Source organism: Pectinophora gossypiella, chromosome Z, assembly GCF_024362695.1.
Source record: "Pectinophora gossypiella chromosome Z, ilPecGoss1.1, whole genome shotgun sequence".
NCBI lineage: Eukaryota > Metazoa > Arthropoda > Insecta > Lepidoptera > Gelechiidae > Pectinophora > Pectinophora gossypiella.
Genome location: NC_065433.1, coordinates 212,101 through 236,997, shown reverse-complemented (window position 1 = coordinate 236,997; position 24,897 = coordinate 212,101). Strand labels below are relative to the sequence as shown.

The 24,897-nt window shown below is 41.7% G+C and overlaps 2 protein-coding genes across 2 annotated transcripts in view; one reads left to right on the top strand and one right to left on the bottom strand.

Moving 5' to 3' along the window:
- The window catches only part of LOC126379937 (tyrosine-protein kinase Abl), a 29,076-nt gene extending 4,634 nt beyond the window's left edge, over positions 1-24,442 (bottom strand). The window contains exons 1-11 of the mRNA XM_050028951.1: positions 23,907-24,442; positions 18,420-18,528; positions 18,214-18,326; positions 17,244-17,443; positions 14,102-14,449; positions 13,252-13,538; positions 11,734-12,010; positions 8,027-8,177; positions 7,623-7,806; positions 1,535-1,656; positions 665-807 (exon numbers count right to left, since the gene is read on the bottom strand). Of these exons, the coding sequence (XP_049884908.1) occupies positions 665-807; positions 1,535-1,656; positions 7,623-7,806; positions 8,027-8,177; positions 11,734-12,010; positions 13,252-13,538; positions 14,102-14,449; positions 17,244-17,443; positions 18,214-18,326; positions 18,420-18,528; positions 23,907-24,033 (2,061 nt within the window). The 5' untranslated portion in view covers positions 24,034-24,442. The remainder of the gene's footprint in view (positions 1-664; positions 808-1,534; positions 1,657-7,622; positions 7,807-8,026; positions 8,178-11,733; positions 12,011-13,251; positions 13,539-14,101; positions 14,450-17,243; positions 17,444-18,213; positions 18,327-18,419; positions 18,529-23,906) is intronic.
- Positions 8,903-9,719, top strand: LOC126379945 (uncharacterized). The gene is made up of 4 exons (XM_050028967.1): positions 8,903-8,975; positions 9,053-9,183; positions 9,258-9,333; positions 9,410-9,719. Exons 1-4 carry the CDS (start codon positions 8,918-8,920, stop codon positions 9,613-9,615), a joined length of 471 nt encoding a protein of 156 aa, XP_049884924.1. The 5' UTR covers positions 8,903-8,917; the 3' UTR covers positions 9,616-9,719.
- Positions 24,443-24,897: the final 455 nt, after the last annotated feature.

Below are 24,897 nucleotides of genomic sequence, written 5' to 3'. Positions count from 1 at the left end.
ACATAATATATAATAAAGTTACAATAATAAATCACTTAAATATTGATCTTCTTGTAGCTCGGTGAGGCGTGGGTACTTAGTACATCCTGTGATAGGTGTATCTCTAACTACCCAGCCCAATTGTGTTTGTCTTAAACAACAACTACCTCTCTTTTTTTTTAATACAAATTCTACATACATGTTAATTACATAAGTTGTGCACGTCTGTAATTGGTGCAAACACTAGTACTAGCCTTAAGAAAGTTATATTAATTGTTGTGTGTTTGTACTGTTGACGTGCCTAATAAATAATAAATATATAAACCATATTGGGTTTGTGCACAACACTAGCGCCGCCTAGCGTTTACTATCAAATTTGCTTATAGTGAAGTATCATTTTCAACATTTAAATGTACTTTATTAAAATAAAAATTTTAAATTAACGCGCAACAAATTTTAACAATTAAATTATAGGAAATTACTATTATGAACAGGGATAACACATATTTGTAGAGGCTGGTGCCTAAACCAGATCACCTGTATCTTAATATTCTGAACCTGTTCTGTACGAAACCCGCAGGCTACTTTATATGACAAGGTTTTTATATTTGTGGTGTGAGCTATAATGTAATGCTATGTTGTATGCAACGTATGAGCTACGTGTCTGTGTGTGTGTGGTGGGTACCTTGTGCAGGTGCGGGTCGTGGTGGTGGCGGCGCTTGCTGCGGCGCGGCTCGCCGGCGCCGCTGTCGTCCGTGTCGGGCGTCGCCTCCGCCAGCGAGCCCTCCGACGACGCCTCGCGGGCCTCCCGCGCCTCCCGCGCCCCGCCTGCCGGCGTGCACCGCACGTTCACAAACCAAACACCAAAATGCGACAACATCACTAAGTACTCAATCAACATACTCACTAAACAATATCAACGCGACAAGATTTTTGCTACCCACACATAACCATAACAATATACGTAAACCTTATTTTAAATACAATTTTTGGGGTAAATTAAGAGCATAGAAAGAAAAATAACATGAATGTATTGTACACCACCTGTCCGCAGGCTACAGCAGTCCAGAAAATGTGAAGCTACTTATGGAAATAGGAAAAAGAATGCATATGAATGGAAGGGTAAATATGAAGTGGTTTGTTATCTACCTAAAACCTGAAGAATACTTACAAAATGTTTGAACTGATCGCTACGCGCCTGAGCGAGCGGACGAACAGACAAAAAGAGATTTGTTTAAACGAAAATATAGCAACGTATACTTTGCCTACAGCGAGGTCGGCCCCGGGCCGCGGCAGAGGCGGACCTCACCGCACTCGACATCCATTGCGTGCCATGCTAACACGTTTTACATACACAACACAAGCATAATATCAAAACAAAATAATATTATTATCGTCAGTATCTCCAGATCTCGGACTCATTATAAAAATCGTTATAATTCGCAGTACAGGACAAGACGTAAGTTCAGAGTGCTATGTATCATGACGAGTGAACATGGTGAAGTATGGAGGTGACGGTCGAGTGTGTGACCGCGCGGCTGTGGACAACACTTACCGTTGAGCGAAGCGAGCGAATGCGCGTGCGCGTGCCCCTGCTGCTCGCTGCCCGCGGCTGCCCCCGCGCCCTCCTCCGCCGCGTACTGCGACTCCCGGAACGAGCTGCACGACGACAGCAGGCTGCGCGCACACACACACACACACACAGAATATCTAATTAAAAGTCTTCCTTTAAAATCTTATCAGTTATCCTAATCAAGAGGAACAATTTAATAAATTGCAAGATATAGGCCGATTCTTCTAGAGGGTGATCCAAAGATTGAAACACAAAACTAGATATCTACCCTTACTGTCCACCAGGAAACAACAATTTACGGTAGATACAAACCATTTTGTGCTTTATGTGAAAACTCCTAGCTTAGCATCTGTCTTTCCAGTTCTCGGTAACTATTCTGTAGAAAGTAAGTCGATAAGGCTCAACTTTTGATGAGAATCCAAGGGGCGGGTGTATCGTAGAGAAGCCAGACAAAATGTATACGAAAAAATCGTACCTAAACTGTACTATCCAGTACCGATGCTTTAAAAATTTGTACTTCCTTTCGAGGAAAGTTCAAGGTATACCCCCACCTTAACAGTCAATGTTCATTTTCCCATAAATACACATTGTTAAGTAATTAGTAACATTCAAAAAAGAATACCTAAATTGTTCTATTCAATACATATGTTTTAAAAGTCTGTACCTCCTTTAGAGGAAAGTTATAACGCAATCGACATTTTGAGAGTCAAGATAGCAGGTGTATCTTCATTTTTCCAATATATACACATTGTTGAGTAACCAACCACGTACAAAATTATTTTATTTCATTGGAACTAATAAATTTTTGGGGATGTGGCTTTTATTAACTTGTCACTTCTATGGTAGCGCAAACCATATCAAGGGTTTTGACCAATAGACGAAGCGTGTGCTATGTACGCAGCTAAACGTCGTATGAATACTTAATGTCAAAGAATGGAAGAGGCAGGAACCATCACCCGGCATATGGACGCACGATGACGGCACGTGGACCTAGCTCTGCTTCGAGTGAAACTATTTCACAATCGATATTCACTCAGTAAGAAAATTTGTAAGTACTGCTAAAATATAGCATATAGGCTAAATAGACAGTTTGTCGAATACCCTAAACGTAGACTGCGAGTGGTGAACAGGAAAATGTCCGTATCCTGTAAACGCACCCTCCTAACGTCCTGAACGTGTAAGTCATCAGCAATTTACCAAAGGAAGGTTCGACATCACCCTTTACACAGCGACATGTAGTTACGAAGCGCTGTCATGCAAGGTACGGCGCGACTAACTTATCTTTTCATGTCATTCCATACAATTGCTATACATCTCGACCGCATTGCTTCTGTTTGGGGTGTGAAAGTTTCGAATTTTAGAACTTTCTTGTTGTCTGTGTACTAGCTTACATCCCAAATTTCAGCCTTCTCAGACATCTGGAAGTACCTTAAAATTATGATGATCGTTAATAAGTCAGTGTCAAAATTGGGGCTTTTTACATATCAATAAAATCTAAAGTATAATAGCAATGCATTAGAAACTTTCTAACCGCTTTTTGACGTGTGCGTCAAGCTAGCGGCCTCAAAAAAAAATGGGCACGAAAAAATAATTTGACCATACCAAAAAATAGTACTCTTATTGAAAAAAATAGTACCTGTTGTAAAATAATTAGTACCATCACGGTTCTGGATTTATAGCCATGTTTTATTGCACTTGCTCGCTTGACGGTGAACGAAATTTGGCGAGAGTTAACGACAAGGGGGGCTAAAATGGCCACTTTAGCAATTCATCTAAATCCAAATCATTTCCTGAATTGCGAGCATTATTGAAGCAATTCTGCTATTTTTGGTAAAATGGTCGCATTCTTTAGAGGATCTGCAACAGTTCAATTCATCTTTGATTCATCTGCTGAATCAGATTGCACGCATTTATTGCCATACGAATAAAATAAAACCGTAACTTTACCGGAATTTTACCGGTAAATTTTATTCTATTTTTTTAGATTATTTGAACAAGGTGTACATTAAAAATGTGTTAAAAAGCATTAAAAAAACATAATTTATCAATAAAAGATACTAATGTTAATCAAAACAAACGTAATTATGGATTAAAACAGGATACTCGAAAGAGACTAAATAGATTATTTTTATTCTTTTTCTTTAAATGGCAATAATTTTATTACATTTTTAAAAAATGGTTGTCAAATATGGCGGCACCGGCAAGTCCAGTCAATGTCAACAACAAAATGTTTCACTTTCCATGTACCTACGTTCTAAGCGGCTATGTTTTAATACAAAATCAAGAATAAATGTAACGGTTGTAAAATTAACACGGAAGAATTTCATGGAGTGGCGGCATTTCAAATGTTGTCTACATAAACAATATTCAAACCATATAGTACAAGTTAATAGAATTCACCTTGTATTTAAAAGTAAGTATCCTATTAATTATACATACTGTTTCCTATACGAATATTTAAAACAATATCCATCAGTATATCTATGATACTTCATAGGAGAATCATTTGTTGTGAGTGCATATTTTACGTATTTATTTTGTTAAGTATACGTAACTCGCGTCCAGTAAAACGTTGGGTTCAGTATTGAAAATTATTCGATATAGATAGCCGAGATAGGTAATAATCATACATAACATAAAACATAAATAGCCTATATACGTCCCACTGCTGGGCACAGGCCTCCCCTCAATCAACTGGAAGGGGTATGGAGCATACTCCACCACGCTGCTCCACTATTATCTCTTGACTTGCTTTTTTATTCATTTTTATTTTTGCTGGCTGTTTATTTATTTAATTGTCATTCAGTCGTTAAAAGGTTTCTCCTTTGCTTTTCTCTTCGTATAACACCGCAGGAGGCACTCGGGCTCAGTTTCTATGATTGGAGTTATAACAGTAGGTCGTAGTACATCACAGATAACTTAATAACCACACTGTTTCCGTTTCAGTTTTGTGTAGCAGCTTGAAGTGGGTTTTAAGACATGTGGAAGAAGTATGTGGTTGTTCCACACAAAGGAATCATGACCTCCCCGACCATGGCCAGCGAAAAGATTGTACTCCGCATCACACACCTGAAATTAAATAGTTTTAGTACTTAGCTATATAATAAGGAACTTATTAAATAAACTATTAATATAAACACATTGTTTTATTTCTGTATGAAATGGCTATTTAGATATAAAACAATGAAGTGATGTGCTCACTTTTGGAGCATTGATAGAATGTTACCATTTTCTATTGAAACACTTTGTACTAACAGTGTAGTAGTAGCAGTGTATGCTTGTTGTTTAAGGCCAGAGTCACCACTCTTATGCAGTTTAACACACTGGCCCAATGCATAGAAACATGTGCACTAGCTCCTATACGCCTCTAGTATAAGCCATAGGCATAAAAACTCAGTGTACTTAATAGGTAGGCTTATAAATAAGTAAGCACTTAGGTACAATTTTAATATCGAATCTTTTCACTTACCTTTGAAATAGGGCTTATATCACACTGAGACACTGGCAGATAGGGTTCTTATTCACTCATTAACATGCTATATTAAGCCTAAATCCGCCGTAATTAAATTATTTATTGAATTTTTTACAAACACTTTCCCGCGATTTACAAGATGAATTGAAAAAAGATGCTCTTGACTAACTTCTAAGAATTCAGCTATTTGACGTTTGCAATTCATCTTAAAGTTGGCCATTTTACGACTTTTCATAGAGAACTGTCAAAATGGGCAATTCATATTATGAATCGTAATATGAATTGAAATATGAAAATCTATAAGTGGCCATTTTACGATTTGCAATTCAATTCCTAATAGGAACATATTATGATTCATCAAAAGTGGCCTTTTTAACCCCCAAGGTCTTTCAAAACGTCAAGCCAGCGGGATCAAAGAACTGCCTTTATAACTTTGGAACCGTTAAAGTACTCATTTCGGTATTTTGCAGGGGGTGAGTACTATTTCGGTACTATTTTTTGGCGTTTAAATCAAAGCGAAAGACCTTGTCGTTAACTCTCGCCAAATTTCGCTCACCGTCAAGCTAGCAAGCGCAATAAAACATGGCTATAAATCCAGAACCGTGATGGTACTAATTTTTTTACAACAGGTACTATTTTTTTCAATAAGAGTACTATTTTTTGGTATGGTCAAATTATTTTTTCGTGCCCATTTTTTTTTTGAGGCCGCTAGCTTGACGCACACTTTTTGACTTGTAAGAATGCGATATGATAATAAAGCGAAGCATCGTGAGACGTGTCTCAATAAAATTAACGAAATTCGTAATTGTTTTCATTTCATCATTTTCTAAACCGTTTTATTTGATTTTTGCAATTAAAATTGTATTTCTCATAAAAATATTAACGATCAATGTGAAGTCGTATTGACAATGATTGTTGTTTGAGTTTTTGATCTCAAATTATTTTATTTTTACAGTTTTAGATTCAGCCTAATTAATTTCATTTTATGTATTAGTTAGCTGGGCTCGAAGCTACTTTCCTTTTCATTATTTTCTTCTCGAGAGTAATTCTCAGACACATCAAACACAATAATGTTATTACATGTCTCATCGCGCCGCTAACACTACGACAACGCATTTGACTCAGTAACAAGCAGCGTTATCCATTATCGTGGCAAATACTTTGTCAAACATTCGCTGTGCTGGTGGTATCCTAGTCCCGCAAATTCACCACTACACAGAGTGGCCGCGTGCGCCCGCCACACTCCCAGCGACCTATACACAACCACACACACTATGATGAACCTAGGAAATGATAAACTTTTAATGAGAATAACGCCAAACCGTAACGTTTTGCATGAAATTTGTATAAGTACGAGTCATGCAATTTTTCTTACGTGCAATTTTCACTAACACAGTTGGCTCGACCATTATAAACGGTGATACGGCTCACCACCTATCACGTTGGTCAAACAGACTGCTCAGACACCTCGTGAGCTAATGTTATGTTACAAATAATGACGTTATAAATAAACCTGGTGAAACTAATACCTCGTCATGCATATCAAAATCACGCTTATTTAATATTAAATAGGCAGGCAGAGGGAGGGGCGACTTTGTAATAGACTACTCTGGGCGCCATCCCACTCGCGTCAGGCGGAGTACTGCGGGGCGGAAGGCAAGAGGGAAACCACTGCCCTATCTTTGTCTAAATAAGGACCTAGCATGGAGAATGTTACACCGACAAGAGCGTGGCTCTTAAATTAGTGATGAGGCAGGCAGAGACTACGGAGTCCCGAGACTAACTAATCCTGTCACGCTATTTTTACTTCTTCCACTCTCATCAAAACCACCACGCATGCTCGCCGTAGTATAATAGAGCGCACCTGACCTGGCCTTTCGTTAAAACATCCAAAATATGATCACGGTGCGCCCAGGCCTTCCTCTTCCGTCTCTACCACTTACACCCGCATCACAAATCTGTTACGTAAGTCTACTTTCATTAATTCTATCTACATGTCCGAATCATGTCAGTGGTCCAGTGGTTGAGCGTTGGGCTCACGAACCAGAAGGTCTGGGTTAGATTCCCGGTGGTGACACGTCTAACTAACAATCTCTTTGTGAGAATGTTCTTAGTTTGGTCAGGCAGGACATTGCAGGCTGGTATAATCATCATTGACCGAAATAATAAGATGATTCCGTGCTTTGGAGGGCATGTCAAGCAGTCGGTCCGCGCTTCTTAAGTAAAAGTATGTAACCGTTACATGGGCCATGTCAGTGGCCTTTGGCGGATCAATAATATAATAACCCTAATACCAGATTGATGTGGTCGGTCATTGACCTCGCACCCCACCCGAGGGGAGGTAACTTTGTAGCCAAACGAGGTGGCTGAGCCTGCGCCAATTAAGTGCGGGGTGCTCCTTGTTAGCTACCAACGGTTTAACGAGCCTACCGAAGCACGAAAGCATCTTAATTTTACATACAATCAGGTAGTTCAAGCCTGTAATGTCCTAGCCAAGCAAAGGACAGTTTTCCAGGTCATGAGACTAATGCTCTAACCACTAGACCACGGAGGATGCCTGAAAATAATTGACTGGAGATATGTGTGGTGGGTGGTTACCTGGTGCGCTTGGGCGGCGTGGGCGCCTGCTTGCCGCGGCGGTTGGTGGGGCGGCGCATTTGCACACCGCGGTCGGCGCCGCTCCCGCCGCCGGCGCCGACAGCCTTCTTCAGCGACATCTGGGGCGTGCCCCCGCCGCCCGCGCTCGTGCCGCCGCCGCCCTCCTGCAGCTGCTTCTCCACCTCTGCAAGCACGACACCAAAGGTCAGTGCCCCCATACATCCATACACCGGAATCACCGTGTCAGGAGTATTCTGTATAACTATTTAAAACAGTTATACACATAACATATCCGAGTTAATAAAAACTTGAACTTCATTAACTTTGTATATATTAAATAAATAACTATTGATGGAAGGTGTCGAAGGACTGTTTGTATAATGTTGAAAGATGTTAAGTGTCACCCTCTGTGATGGAGTGGTCCTGGAACATGTGCTCGAGCGCGTGGTGGATCTCGCGGAAGGTGGGGCGGTCGGCGGGGCTCCACTGCCAGCAGCCGCGCATCAGCTCGTACACGGCACCCGGGCAGCCTGGCGGGCACTCCATGCGGTAACCCTGCACCAACACATACATTGCACATCATCTATCTGCATTACCATCTATGAATTAACTTCAGTACGAGAAACGAATAAATATCCTTTTTATAAAACTTGTCCAAAGCCAAAAAAGAATATGATTGTTGTAATATGTTAATGAGGAGGCATCAAGCACGCGGCGCCAAGCGGCGGAGCGGGCGACGGCGGGCGCGGGCGGGCGGGGGGTGGGGGCGGGCCGAGGTGTTTGTGTACGCATAGCTGGCGGGTGAGGCGCCGCACCAAAACAAACGCCTGCCCCGTTACTCACGCCGCGATACAGCGTGCTCCGACTACAACGCGCCTCTACCCAACTCTCTTCCTAATCATCTTTTTCAACATCCTACATGTGATTATAATTTAATAACTCTGATATCAGCACACGTTTTCTTCAAAATAATATTATTTTAAGCTAATAAAACAGTAAACGGGTACAGTTTTATTAGCGGAAAATACTGTTAGATATGACATCTATCGCCTATATATTATAAGCATGTTGCTTAAATTTAAAATGTAATGTTTTACTTAAAGAATTCATACTTTTGTTATTCGACTTGGCACCTGTTGGTACCATCTAGTAATTCACGAGTACGTAATGTACATGTAACGTGTCGTGCGCGGGAGCAGCCTGTGGTCGCGCGGTGCACTATATATGGGCGGTGCGGCGCGGTCGACGCCACAGCGCCCGCACTCGCCGCACCGCACGCACTCACACACTACAACATGTTCCTGCGCAAGAACACCCTCGTCTACTTCCTGCTGCTCTCCATCACAGTGTTCGGTGAGCGCAGCCTTGCCTTCGGCTGTTTTCACCCTTCGCGCTCTCTTTGATACTCAACCACAATTTAATAATTTCAGGTAAACACAAAAAGGCTAAGCCGAAGAAGTTCGTGTCGCCTACCACCAAAGGCATCCAGTGCTACAACTGCTTGTCGTTCGACCACCCTGGCTGCTGGGACCCCGACCACCCCGACTACGCCAATATCACCGTTAGTACCCCGCTCCACTAGCTTGTGGGTGTGTGTGTGTGATCGCTATCTCAACGTGGTGTTCGTGTGTGCAGGTGCCGAACATCGACTGCTACATCCCCGGCATGGCGTTCCTGTGCATCGTCATCACTTCCGAGTCAGCCAAGCTGGGTGAGCGGGGCGGCGGGGGGCAGAGGTAGCTCACTGGACTAGTGACGCGAGCTTGTATCGTGTTTGTTTGTTGCAGTGGAAACGGGGCAGGAGATCGGCCCGGTGCGCGCGCGCACGTGCGTGCCTGCCAAGGACTTCTCCAAGAAGACGGTGTCGTACAGCATGTGCAGCAAGCTGAGCAAGGAACTGTCGGCGTCGGAGATCTTCAGCCGCATAGCCGTCAGCCGGCCGCAGTGCACGCTCTGCAAGAAGCACCTGTGCACGGACGCCAGCCACTGCTAGCGCGACGCGCTTATCGCGTGTTTGCGCCCATTGTTCGCCCTTATGTAACGTGTTTACCGCGACGCCCGCAGTCGCCCGCTAATGCAAGGATATACACTACTCGTTATGCGTTGTTTACAAACTAACATGAGGCCGCTTGTTGGCTCTGTTTTTATATTCCTAGATTTTCATTATTAGCATTATTTTAATAAACGTTTTAAATCTTGATTTAACTCGTGTAATTTCATTTTTGGACCCCACACGCACCGAAAGATATGTTAACCTTAGTAATAATACATAATTATTAGTGTGACACTCCCGCCGCGGGCCGCGCGCGCCCTCCTCCCCGCCATCACCGGCGAGAGCGTCCTACATGAGGATGTCCTATCGCATCAGTAATGTTTGCATTAATTATGTTCCTAATATTCGACGGTAATTAATAAAGAAGTTGATGAATGATTGTACAAATTGATAACAAATTATTGTTTATTTTATACTAGTGTTGTAGACTTCCGGACTTTATCCGGTTGATTGAGGGGAGGCCTGTGCTCAGCAGTGGGACGCGTATAGGCTTGTGTATTGTAGGCTTGCAAGCTGGTACCAATCTATATGTAACTTTGTGTATGTGCATATCAATATACTGGTATTACAAGATAATTGTAAGGTGCGCGCGCGCCGGACATCAGCCGGACGCTACAATACGATAGCCGGCCTCGGGAGCGAGGATCTCTCATCGACATTATTGTCAGGATATAGGATTCCCTCCAGTTTATTTGTACATGGATATGATGCGTCGCAGTTTATTATTAAAATATACTGATTGGTAAATACAGCTACCAGCAAAAATGTTACTGTTATGGATACAACAAACACCAAAAATATTTAAACGGAAATTCCAGTAATTAAAGATAAACAATTTTAATTACCGAAATGTGAAAAATGTACAACACAACAAAAATATTGACTTTAATAGTCAATTGATATGCGCGCAGTTCCGGCGAGGCGGCCGCCGGCGCTGGCGCTCCTTGTGACACGCACTCCGGCCGGGCCGTCCTACGCCGCGCCGCACTTAATATGACACACTCATGTTTGAAACCACACAGACGTTGCCACGATGTCGGTAACTAAATCGACGCCGTTAATTTATACAAACAATGAAATATTAATGCGTATATAACATTAGACCTATTACTAATGACACACTGACCGAGCTACACAGCGGAACAATATTTTACTCATCTTAGGGCGCGTGAATAAGTTTTAAGTAAATTCCTATATTGTATACCCCTGTGTGTAATATTTAATTGTTGTATTAAATATCAAACTTAAAATATGTACATTTTCTAATAATACAGGTGATCAAACTATGCCGTGACTGTTGGCGGACGGCATGTTGTCGTTAATTTACGGAACTCGGAAAAATACACAACAAACTTATCGTTTTCTCATAAACACAGGTGTATTTATATGAGAACATATCTCGGTGCAAGCGACTAGAGCGCACGCGCCATTGTACAACCATGTTTACTAAACTAACAAGTCATTATAGCACATACGCTTCTTATTCATGTGCACTCCATTTACGGAGCTGTTGATCGAGCCGTTGCTGTTGACATGACGCCGATGTAGCCAACCAGCGGCTAAAACTAGCGAAATCTATATGTGACTATTTAAATCATTTGCTTTGCTTAGTATACTTAATATTTTAAACTATTCTGCAACAAAACTGTAAAATGATACATTACGGAGCCAATTCGGTCTGTGACACCTGACCGCGAGGGATGTGTGTCCCATCGATAATGTACATAATTTTATTTAAATTGTTTCAGTGAGTTACGCGTGAAAAGTTACTACATAGACAAGAGTTACTTCCGCAGTGTCTTCCAAATATAGTTTAGGTTGTGAAAACTAGTTTCGTGCGGAGACTATGAGATTGTTGGTGTTTGTTGAATTGAAATTATGATATTTTACAAGTAAACAATATTGTGTTATGAATATGACAGTTCAGATAACGATTTATTGTTGTTTTGTTTTTTTATTATTGTTATGAGATTCAAATGGCATAGCATTACTTTCGCAGAAACAACCCAGTCGCGGCGGGAGTGTGCGCAAGCGCGGCCGGCGCGGGCGGTACGGTACCTTCTCGAGCATGTGGTACACGTCGGCGAGGTCGACGCCGGGGTACGGCGACATGCCGTACGTGGCTATCTCCCAGAGCAGCACGCCGAAGGCCCACACGTCGGACTTGGTGCTGAAGGTGTTGTACGCGAGCCCCTCGGGCGCCGTCCACTTGATGGGGAACTTGGCGCCGGCGTGCGCAGTGTATGTGTCGTCGCGCATCAGCCGCGCCAGCCCGAAGTCCGCCACCTTCACCAGGTGCCCCTCGCCCACCAGGCAGTTGCGCGCCGCCAGGTCCCTGCATCACACACAATTTACAATATACAAACAACATCAATATATAACAAAACTAAAATGAAAATAAAAAACATAAAATATAAATAAAAATATTAAAATAATAAATAATACAATGGCCCCGATTCCTGCAGACATCTCTTAATTTTACTTTAAGTTATACCTGTCATTTTCTTATCCGCCGAAAAGGAAAGGGACGGATGATTGACAGCTCTTAATTTTAGGAAGAATGAGTAAATAAATGAATAACCCGGGCGAATTTTTAGACGGTTGTTTTAGATTTGTGCTTAAAATTGACGTGTGTTCCATAAATTTTATGCTTGTCGATTACCCGTCCCTTTCCTTTTCGGCGGATAAGAAAATGACAGATATAACCTAAAATAAAATTAGATGATATTTACAGGAATTAGCACCAATATACCTAACAAATAAAACTGAAAAATTACAACTCAAAAGGAATGTCAGTTTTCTATAAAACTCTGATGACCAACAATCAACAGCAGAGCGTCGGTTTCCTTCGTACGTGTACTTTCTTCGTGCCACTTCCCATTTCATTTAGGGTCAGCGTATAAGCTAATACAACTAAGTGAATAAAGCACTGGGATAAGGTAATACAGCAATGTACCACTTATTTCAATGTCAAAAGGTATTTCATGAGGCCATGTGACAATCTCCGTTATCGACGGCTTCCGTGGCGTCGTGGTGTGTGGACGTTTGATTCCGATATGTGGGCCATGTCAGTTAACAGTACAGGTCAGGTGGGTCAGTACAGGTCCGAAATTCTGTGGGATGTTTACGTAAATCTGATGGTAGTCCATCATGTAGAAATGAGCGGGCGCCGCCTTTACTTGACTTTTTGAAATAGCTTATTTTGATTCGTACACTGCAAAGTATTAACTTTCATTAGAAAGGCCTTAAACCTAAATAAAGATAATCTCTCTAACATTCGCAAACAATTCAATTAGTTGGTGCAGCGTATGTTGCAATACTCCTAAATTAAATAGCAGTACAGTCTTAAATCAGTTTGTTACGCTGTTTGGTTGGGACATTGCAGACATGCTCATGGCACTTGTTATGAATCAATCAAATAAGATTTGCTATTTTTTTGTTTCCTAAAATATTTATGATGCACTTTTTATGTTCAAAATCATCTACAGAACAAGACATTTTCTTAAATTGAAAATTTGATTTACATTTGGTACACAGGAATCTGGCTGAGGCTATGGAACAGTACGAAGCGTGTACCTGTGGATAAAGTTGCGGCTCTCGAGGTAGCTCATGCCGGAGGCGATCTGCGTGGCCATGTACATGAGCGCGACGGCGTCGACGCGGTCGCGCGCCGCCGCCGACCGCAGGTAGTCGAGCAGGTTGCCGCGCGACATGAACTCCGTGATGATGTAGAAGGGCGGCTCCCGCGTGCACACGCCCAGCAGCTGCACCAGGTTGGGGTGCCGCATCTCCTTCATGATGGCCGCCTCCTCCAGGAAGTCCTTTAGCGCCATTGTATCGTCCTTCAGCGTCTTCACTGCAACCTACCCCACGGCAACCAGATGGTTTACACAATATTTCCGTATAAAAATATAAAATCAATCGAAAATAATTAGTCTTTAAACGAGCAATTCTAATTTAAGTGATATAAGTATGTGTTTTGAAGAACTTTGTGTAAAACATAATATGTAATGTAAATGTATCGTCCCGCCGCCGGGCTGACATGCGCAACGTGATAAAATGTTGTCACGGTTTTTTATCGATTTTGACGATGTCGTTTGGTCCATTGCTGCTAACATATTTTTATCAGATTCTGTGGACTTTTGACATAACTACGTAACATGTCTACAGACACTTTTTAGATTTTAATGAGAAAGCTTGGACTACGGTCTGTTAGCTTAAATTAACGTGGATTTTACAAAGGATTCAACACGAAAAGTGTGCATGTTGCCAATTTTATTTTTTTTTAAATATGGCTACATCATTTTCTCGACGTAATAAACGCTTATCGTGACGGTAATTTAATCGAGCATGACACGCATATCAGGAAAAATGACAAACTTATCCACTCAATCCATAAATTTCATCAGTGTGCACATGTACTAACGGTGATGTTGCAGCGCTTCCATGCGGCCTCGTACACGTCGCCGTACTGCCCGCCGCCCAGCTTGTGCTTCATGACGATGTCGGTGCGGTCGATCTCCCACTCGTCGGGCGGCGCCAGCGGGAACACGGTGGGCTTGTCGCGCTTCGGCGCGGGGTACAGCAGCTGCGTGATCAGCCCGTCGCCCAGCACCGAGTGGTGGTGCACCAGCTCGGCCAGCGTGCCGAACTTGGACTCGGAGGTCACGTACACCTTCCCGTCCGAGTCCTCGTTGATGCGGTAGTGGTACACGCGCCCCTCGTACCGCAACGAGATCGACCGCTGCCCCGGGCTCGACTCCGACTCGCGCACCTGAACACATCAACACATCTACGTCGCACAACCATCTCTCCAACAATTATATATACCCAGATAAGCTCATAATTTATAATACGATACATTGTAATTTATTTATTTTGTTTAGCTCACGACATTCGCCAAAATTTCACCAACCTTGTTGTATTTAATTGTTTAAGTAATTAAACAAAGACTTTTCTAACAATATCTACCTTAAATCAAATGTTTAAAATTCGTCTGATCTTTTTACAAATAACATTTTTTACCAGAGTGCGGCGAAGCAAAAATGATGGTTATATATTTGACTACTATGTAGGTATGTAATTGTTTATGATTGTGATATTTAATGTTTGTTTTAAGTGCAATAAAGTGTTTTTGTATTGTATTGTAGTGTATGTTAGATTAGGTCACGATAGTTACGTACGTCTGTTCCCACCTACAATACACTTCTAAACAAGTTATCAAAATTTAACTGGTGGGTATAGGGCAAGGACCAAGTATTAGAATAGACGAATAATATTTTAGAACAACGATGAAACTGTCACAGCTCTCTTTCTTGCCTATGGCAAAATTCTGTGTGAAAAAAAGAATCAACCTTAGACAAATATCACCGTCTAGAAAGTCAGCGTGTCCACTTCTAAAACATTGTGGAAGCCAACTGGATACCAAACCTGGTGTTAGATTTTTTTTGGTATTTTGGGACGTTATTTTGACGTTTTATATAAAAAATCTGTGGAATAGTTATTCATTATTAACCATGGCTTGCGTTGCCATTGGTTGTAAGTTTTATAACGGAGAGCGATCAAATAATGGTCTCAGTGGGTAAGTTATCCACCACATAATTCATATTTGTTTGCAAGTAATATATTGTATAATTTATGTTTTTTAAAGTTTATTGTTAGATAGGTATCTATCTATCTGGGAATGAATAGATATCGTAAATTACTTGTGGTTCTACCCACTCCGGATATTGATACTATGCGTTATTTCTGTATTTAATCACATAATTTGTAAACTAAAATTTTTTTGATCTTGAACTAAACATTGAATCATCATCATCATCAGCCGTACGACGCCCACTGCTGGGCATAGGCCTCCCCCAAGGATCTCCACGACGATCGGTCCTGCGCTGCCCGCATCCAGCGGCTTCCCGCGACCTTCACCAGATCGTCGGTCCACCTTGTAGCGGGCCTACCCACTGAGCGTCGTCCGACACGTGGTCGCCATTCTAGAACCTTTCCGCCCCATCGGCCATCGGTTCTCCTCGCTATGTGTCCTGCCCACTGCCACTTCAGCTTTGCAATTCTCCGAGCTATGTCGGTGACTTTAGTTTTCCTGCTGATCTCCTCATTTCTGATTCGATCGAGTAGGGAAATACCGAGCATAGCTCTCTCCATTGCCCGCTGAGCGACACCGAGCCACCTCACGAGAACCATAGTAAGCGGCCACGTCTCACTGCCGTAGGTCATCACTGGCAACACGCACTGGTCAAAGACTTTCGTCTTGAAACACTGAGGTATTTTGGACGAGAAGATATTCCGCAGCTTCCCGAACGCTGCCCATCCGAGTTGGATCCGACGAGAGATCTCTTTCTCGAAGTTGGACTTACCTAACTGGACTATTTGTCCTAGGTAAATGTACTGGTCTACAACTTCGAGTGTAACGTTCCCAACCTGGACTGGAGTGGATGCGACATGGTCGTTGGACATAATTTTTGTCTTTGCCATGTTCATGCTAAGACCCACTCGTTGGGATGCGTTACTGAGATGCTCGAGCATGGTGTTCAGGTCTTCCAGGGTTCCGAAAACATTGAATATTTAGCCGATAATAATGTCAATAAGACATAACATACTGGCTACGTGAGTACAAAACACGTTAAGACGATAATATATCTCTTTTTAACTTATGAGTTATGACTTATGGCTCATATTAATGCGAAAGACAAAAACCCTACGTTTTTCTTTCGTCTTAAATACACTCTGTCTATTCTTATACTTGGTCTTTAGTATAGGCTATGCGACGGTACAATAAATTCAATGTGGCGCCCACTACAGCACAAAAAGATATGAAGAGAAAAAAAACCAAGGCTATTGTGTTGGGTATCAAATGAAAGGGCTTAATTTGCACACATGTTAAGAAGAATGAAGATGAAGACTAGAAGCTCAAATGTTGAGTTTTCCTAAATTTTGAGAGTTCTCCATACTCCATACAACGTAGAGTTTATGCCGTCTGAAGGACAAGATACGAAAAAGAAAAGTCATCAGTTGGAAAGAGGCAGTTTTGATTGAAAATAACTTTTTCCTAGATGAAACCTATCCGGAATATGTCTGCTCAGTCATATTATCAATCCAACGTAATTATCGAGTAAACACCAGCAAACCCGCGAGTATAAGCTAGTAATGTGTACATACTTGTAATGTGCAAATTAAGCCTTGTCATTTGATAACCATAAAACATTATGCCATTGTCCTCTAGTGGACGCCACACTGAATTTAGCGTGACGTCCATAGCCTATAACCACCGGATAATCCAGAATCTTCTAGGGACACCTCATTTGTCAAATTCTTATAGCAGGTGGTTTATAAGTTAGGTGGAAACAGACGTGCATACACACATACATACATAGCGGTCCTTTTGCTTCGCCGCAGTCACAGGGTAAAAATAGACACTATTTTTTAATAATTTTCAGGAAATAAAGAGATAGCTTGAACAACGTACTATTAAACTTGTAGATTTCGTCAGGAAGACTTATACTGAGCTGATTTATACAAATAATACATAGATATATGTATTTTTGAGTGGGAGATACCAAGAAGCTGCCGTTGATTCCGGAGGAGAGCAGGTACTCGGCGGCGTTGCGCGAGATGGGCCCGTGGTACCACGAGTGCTTCTCCAGCGAGTTGACCGGCGTCACGTAGTTGCTCGGCACCCAGCCCACGCTGCCGCCCAGCGTGTGCGCCTCGCACCACTCGCCGCTCTTGTTGTAGCTCATTATGCGCACCTGCTCGCCTGCAACAATTGAACACGCACCTTCTCAACAAATGCGCTGGATAGCCACTATAACACAGTGTGTGTATTTCAACGACAACTACCATTCCATCCCTTACAGGACGAGTTACCTCAGCTGTCGTCCACGACGGAATATTTTACGTCTTTTATATACCGGACGACCAGCCATATAAGTGTTAACCGTCAAACCTGTTCATTTAAACATATAAAAGCAGTCGCCGTAGCCGAACACGACGTGGATGATTATCATTATACCAGGCTAGATTCAATTACAAGCTACAGCAAAAACAGAACATTTATATTTCATCTTCTTTGCCTATTGTATAAATTCTACTCGGCAGAGTCACAAGTAACCGGAGACAACTTGCAACCACTTTTATTAAAAAGTCTCTGAATGGATACGAGCCAGCCGTATGGTAACAGGTGGTTAGCCCAGCCGTACATAATCGGCAGTCTAAACAGAATATGCTACTAGCTTACTAACAAATGGTTGCGCACGGACTGTTATGAAAAACCGCTAACCGATTGGTTACAATACGGTCTAAAATTGGAAACTGACGGCCCCCGCGTTGCTACTTTTGAGCAAAAACTATATTCGTAATTCTAATATAACAAAGTCCCATATTGTATTAAATGTTCAGGAATGTCTATGCCAAAGCGCTGTACTCTTATTACTAGAAGCTAGTTAAGACGCTTCAAGTATGGTTTGTAGACTAACTGGTGCATGACATGAAGTGCAGAAGACCAATCTAGTAGGAAAATCGGCTCACCTTTCTTGAGGCTGAGCTGGTTGTCGCCGCCGGCCGCGAAGTCGTATAACGCCACGAACAGCTGCGGGTCGTCCTCCTCCGCGTGCGCTAGCAAGTTCTCCTTCGACGTCCATCTGTCAAAAAAGCACGCAGGCGTCAGCGGGGGTCGTGCGGGGGTGGGTGCCGGGGAAAGCGCGGAGGCGCACTGCAGCGGGGTTCGGCGTCACCTGTTGGCTGTGTCGATGGGCTGCGGCGCAGGCGCGGAGGCGGCGGATGGCAGCTCGCCGTCCGGCAGGTCCGGGATGTGTGGTAGCGGCCGACTCTGCAGCAGCGCCTCTGCAACCACCACACACTCGTACATACATTCACATTTATATATATATAACATATATCAACATACAAATAATTCGCAGTTGCATTATACAGAATTGAGATCCGAATCAAATATGAACGAATTCCATTCTACATACAAATCCTTATCCCTATGACTAACAATATTCTAAAGGAATTCAAGTTATAATTTATTTGCGAACGTCATTTATGCGTTTGTGGCTCTATGGTGGAGGCCAATGGACATCACGCCTTGAATGATTTACTCCGGCGTGCCCTAGTGTCCGTCCAAATACCGGTTGCCGTCGAGCCTCCTTGAATTAGTCGCTCAGATGGAAAGAGGCCAGACGAACTGACTTTGGTGCCTTGGATGAACGGTAGGTGGTGAGTCATCTGTTGATGCTATGGTTACCAGATTTAACACATTAATCACAGATTTATTCGATAGACACGCTCCTTGTAAAACTGTGCGTATTAAAGGCCAAAAATCGCTACCATGGATCACGGAAACAGTTAAACTTATGATAGATTTACGTAACGAAGCCCATAAAAAGCAAAGAAAATCAAATTTAGAAACAGACAAAAAATATTATAAAGATCTCAAAAAGCTTGTAATAACTAGTATTCATAATGAAAAGCGAGCATATTTCAATCATTGTATTAATTCTAATATAAATAACAGTGTTAAGTTTTGGAAAAATTTGAAAAGCAAAATTTTAATAGATCCAAGCAAAGATGACTGCTTACCCGACTGCTTTAATGACCCTGATAAAATTAATGATCACTTTTTAAATATCCCAGGACATGATGTTATGGCAACCACATTGGAAAAAAGTAAGTTCGATAATTCAACCTCTGGGGTTGACTCTTTGAATCTAACACCAGTTACAGAACTTGCTATTTCAAAATACATCATGTCCATTAAAACTAATGCAACGGGCTGTGACGGTATTAGTAGAGACATGATTGTTCTGACTCTTCCCAGAACACTTTCGACCATCACTATGATTGTAAACAAATCTATCGCGACTGGGGTAGTGCCCGAAATGTGGAAAGAAGCGTTAGTCACGCCATTGCCTAAAATTAGCAGTCCTAGTGAATTAAAAGAACTTAGACCAATCAGTGTATTACCATTCCTTTCGAAAATACTAGAAAAAGCAGTATATCACCAGCTCATGAATCATGCAGAGAGGAATGACCTTCTTCCCGCACTCCAGTCGGGTTTCCGTAGAGGTCGCGGCACAGTTACAGCTCTATTGGACGTTACTGACAATGTGATCGCTGAACAGGACGTTGGCCGCGGGACAATTCTTACACTTTTGGACTTTTCTCGTGCCTTTGATAGCATTGAAGTTTCTCTTTTATTGTCAAAGCTAGCCTATTATGGACTTGACTCGCAGGCTGTAAAATGGTTCAGTAGTTATTTACATAACCGTCACCAGTCTGTAAGACTTAAAAATCATGATGGAACTAGCTTAATTTCCAGCTCCCAGGTGGTTCGACGCGGTGTACCTCAAGGTTCCATACTAGGTCCTCTTTTATTCATTTTATACAGTGCTGACATGGTTAAAGAGATTCAGAACTGTAAATATCATTTGTACGCAGATGACGTTCAGTTATATATATCAGACGTTCCGGGTAAAATACCAGACGCAATACATTTGCTCAATGGGGATCTGAAACGTATAGCTGAATGGTCGGACAGGAATGCGTTAGTTTTGAATCCTCATAAGTCACAGTACATGGTGCTAGGGTCGAAGGTACAAATTGAAAAAAATCTATTTCGACAACCGGTGGTAAACATTCGGGACATAACCCTCAACTGGGTTGAGGAAGCCAAAAATTTGGGTGTTCTGATGGATAGTCGACTGCGTTTCGAGCAACATGTTGAAAATCTCGTAAAGAACTGTTTTTATAGGTTGAAGGTTTTATATAAAATTAGAAACGTAATATCTGTAGAAGCAAGAATTACCCTGTGTGAGTCACTAGTGTTGTCTCGTCTCAACTATGCAGATCTTGTATATGGCCCTCGACTATTATATAAAACAAGCCGGTTAATACAGCGCGTGCAGAATGCATGTTGTAGATACATCTTTAATGTACCGCCGAGGGGTCATATTACACCATTTCTAAATAATGCCAGTATACTTAATATGCAGTACCGTAGACAGTTACACATTGCTTCCTTAATGTTCGACATAATAAAATTCAAAAATCCCGATTATCTTTTTTCGAAACTGAAATTCCCACATTTTGATAAACTATACAAAAGTGGGCATGAGCCCCGAACTTTGCGCCCCCCTTTAAGTGTACATCAACACAAAACAGTAGCATTCACTGGCAGTTTTCGCTACCATGCAACGAAGTGTTGGAATAATATTCCACCACCAATAAGAGCTCTTACATCAAAATTATCTTTTAAGGAAAAAGTAAAGAAAATACTTCTTTATTGTCAGAAACAAGAAAATTCACAACTTCTTGCATAGGTGGCGAACACTGCTTTATAGTTATTTTATCTATGCATTTAGATTGTTATTATATACCTATAAATAAATAAATATTTGAATTTGAATTTGAAAATATCAAACAAGTATCTTTATATTGTGTTATGTACTTATGTAGGTATATCAGTAATTTTACAACGTATTTTTACGATTATCTTCTGCATGCATCAATTATTAATTGTAAACAACGTCAATTAGTTCGGTTACCGTATCCGCGGTTTCCTCTATCCGGGTTGTAGCTGAAAATCAGCGATTTGCTCGAAAGGGCAAAAACTTGCGCTGAGCTATGACCGTTTTGCGCTGCTGCAGCACACATACATACCTGGCGTGTGTTAAACATTTTGTATGTGGTGTGTATTGTTGTTGATTTGTATTGTATGCATGTGTGTCTGTAGACCAAATAAATCATTTATCTATCTATCTATCTATCTATCTAGGTGCTTGATCTGAGACGCTACTTGCGTCAGCACCTTTGCCGCTAGTCACCTAAGTCGGGCGGTTAGAAAACCCGGGGCTGCAGCGGAATGCGCAACGGTGAAAAAGCGCGAAAAATACTCAGCCCTCGCCCAGCAATATATTTTCGTGCCGTTCGCGGTGGAAGTTGCGGGCTCCTGGTGCGCAGAGGCGAAGGCATTTGTGGCTGAGGTGGGCCGGCGATTGAGAGACCGTGGTTATGATGCCCGCTCCGGTTCGTATCTTATGCAACAGTTGTCTATCGCTATCCAGCGTGGAAACGCGGCTAGTTTGATGGGCACCTTTGCGCCGGAAATAACACGAGGTGGATTATTTAGACATTACGCATGACGCATGTGCATATAGACGTTAATTCATTAATTTTGGATTAATTTTTATTTTTGTAAATATAACTAAGTATTTACTATTTATGTCTATATTATAATTAAAATAAACTGGTGAATTAAAAAATATTAAAGAGAAAGACAGTTTCAAAAACTGTTTCATTTAGGTAGCTAATGAACAAATTAGTGTCTATTTAAATGTAAGTCTTTTCTTGAACAGGTGGACTAACTTTTGGTACTATGTAATGCATTGGAGTGTTATGAATGTTATACAGATTACAGTGTACCATCCAACGATTGCGGGCGATGTGCAATCCAGTGTGGCAAACAAATCACTGATCCAGCGCTGCTGAACAATGAAAGTACCATACCATTCTTTGATGGGTCTCTTACACTAATGTTAACTAACATAAAAGAGACTTCAGTCGATATATCGGCAGTAAGCATAGCGTCGTGTATAGAAAGCGAGACGCAGCGGGTGCCGCCAGGCGGCGGCGGCGGTGTAAAGACTGTTTTACTGAGACTGGACCCTATTAACACAGCTACTAATAATGTAGTACGTGTCTGTCTGCCTTACCTTTAAAGATACATAAGACCACGCCTATTTTCCGTTAGGGAAGACAGAGATCATGGAATCCCACTTACAACAATCCTGAGACATGACTTTCGCTTCTTCCACTATCATCAAAGACTTCGTGCATGCTAGCTGGTTTAGAGTACTCTCGACCTGACCTTTCTTTCATATATCCTGTATCTAATTGCGGTATGTAGGCCTGAGCGTACCTCCTCTTCCAACCCTACCAGTTACACTCATATTATAAATCTTTTTTGTATGTCTAGTTTCATACATTCCTTCATTCATTTTATTATTATAGAGCAAATTCTAAATAACAACACTAAAATTTTTTCAGTAATTAAATGTGTTACACAAATACACAAAGTTGCACTTGGGCATTTTACAATACCATCGCTTTATTGCCTATAATACACAAACAAAGCAAGAAATATCAGTACCAGCCTCCACTGTGTTGAGGCTTTACCCTGGAGAATTTGGAAAATCAGGTATCTACTCTGTACAAGCATTATATTAATGGTGATGATGATCTCCGACTGATTTCGGCCATGGCAACCACTTCGACTCCTATTATATTACATGGAATTTCTTATCTCTCCATGTATGCATTACAATCCTTTGTGGTCCTGTGCCAAACCGCATTGAATAGCATTCAAGAATTATAAACCTTTTAGGTATCATCTGTTAACCAGTGACCGCTCTAGACATGTGAAGATTTTGCTATTAAAATAAATTATCAGTTTGTGTTCATGGCACAAGCCTTGTGCGGATGTAACACAATTGTTATAATAACAAAAGAAAGATGATGTTCTTGCTAGTAACACCTACATTATAGTTTATAAAAGGTTCCATTGATTACTCATACCATTGTTTTATTATAAGGGACAATAGCCCAATGTTCTGCCTTATTGATATAAAACTTGCAATGCTGTTGGGATGTCTAAGTTTCATTTTATATAAAATTATTGTAGATTATTTGAGTTTGGATAATGCATGTTATATCACATCCATAATTTGGAGCAATGAGACCAGTCCTGCTGACAGATGAGCAGATGATATATTCTTTCACTGCAAGATTTGGCTGGTTAACGGGAATTTTTATTCTTGAATTGCCTATCATTTCATTTAGCTGTACTTTCATAAATCTGTTCTCTGTTGTTCAGCTGATGTATACCATATTTCACAAACCAATATTTTACTTTATATTCAAAATGAGCAAAAGTAACATAGTCGCAAGGCATATTCGCTTCTAAAATTCACATCACATTGCATCATTTTCTCAAATTGTACATTATTATGTATGTTTTTATTAACTATTAAATGATTAATTTATAACATATCATTAACATATCACAATTGAGTGTGATCAGCAGTTCTAGTGGTTAGTGGAGATACTGTAACTATGTATATATATATACTAAATGAAAGTGACACAGCAGCATGACCAAGAATAAGTACAAAATAAAATAGCAGGGCATGGTACGAGAGCCGCGCAGTCCCGACACTTACCGCTGTGTTCAGTGAATATGTTGGAGCCCAGCGTGCGGGGGTCCTTCGGCACGCGCGGCTTGCTGCGGGCGGCTCGCATGGATGCGCCGCTGGCCGTGCCGCGCTCCTTCGCCTGCTGCGCGCCCATTCCCGCGCCGGGCGCCGCGTGCCCTCCTCCTACCAGTCGCGTGTCTCCATGACCGCCAGCGCGGCGACGCGGTGAGGCGGCCGCTTAGCGGCGAAACGGCGAGCCAACGAGCTTTTCTACACCTGCCAGCAGCCTCCACGCTCTCCCGCAAAGACGCCTACACTCACGCTCGATCTATACATACACAAGGACAATTCACAATGCGTGCATGCTTTCGGATCTATTTGTTCCAATAAATACATCACCAGTACACACTCTTTACAAACATAGTACGGCCTCCGCCATTATGTGAAACTGACAGACAGACATTATGTAGGTATCGAAGACAGACATGTTTGTTTGACTTTTTTTGACGTCGATTTTTTAGTTCAATAAAATCACCGTTTCAGTAACATGGCAGCACATCTGCACAAAGGCACAGAATAAAAACGTTCGAACTTCGAACGTCGAACGAGTGTATCATAAACTTTTTTTTTTTGGTTTGGTTTTCCCCGAAGGGTAAGGCAAAGGGAACTACGCCCATACAGCCATGTCTGACGTATTTTTTTCTTGATGATTAATGAAATGGTGAAAGGTGATGAATGATGATGATGAAACCTAAGCCCCCACCCTCGGAGTAGACTCCTACTCCGAACCCCAAACGAATTAACTCAAAAGTCCGCATAAACTTTTGAGCTATGAAGCGGCTTCCTAGCACGAAGCGAAAATAGGCAGATACACTTTGTTTATTGAATACTCCAATATAATAACACTCGCGAATGTCTTCCGACTAACTTAATGCGATCATTAACCACAAAACACCACTTCGTATTAATTATTTAGATTATTCAATGAAGAAAGCAACTGTCCCGTTCCCGTTTCCCG

Coding starts and splice junctions, on each gene's coding strand:
- LOC126379945 (XM_050028967.1), top strand. CDS start 8,918: ATGTTCCTGCGCAAGAACACCCTCGTCTACTTCCTGCTGCTCTCCATC. Junction 8,976..9,052: donor GCTCTCCATCACAGTGTTCG/GTGAGCGCAGCC, acceptor TAATAATTTCAG/GTAAACACAAAAAGGCTAAG. Junction 9,184..9,257: donor CCGACTACGCCAATATCACC/GTTAGTACCCCG, acceptor TCGTGTGTGCAG/GTGCCGAACATCGACTGCTA.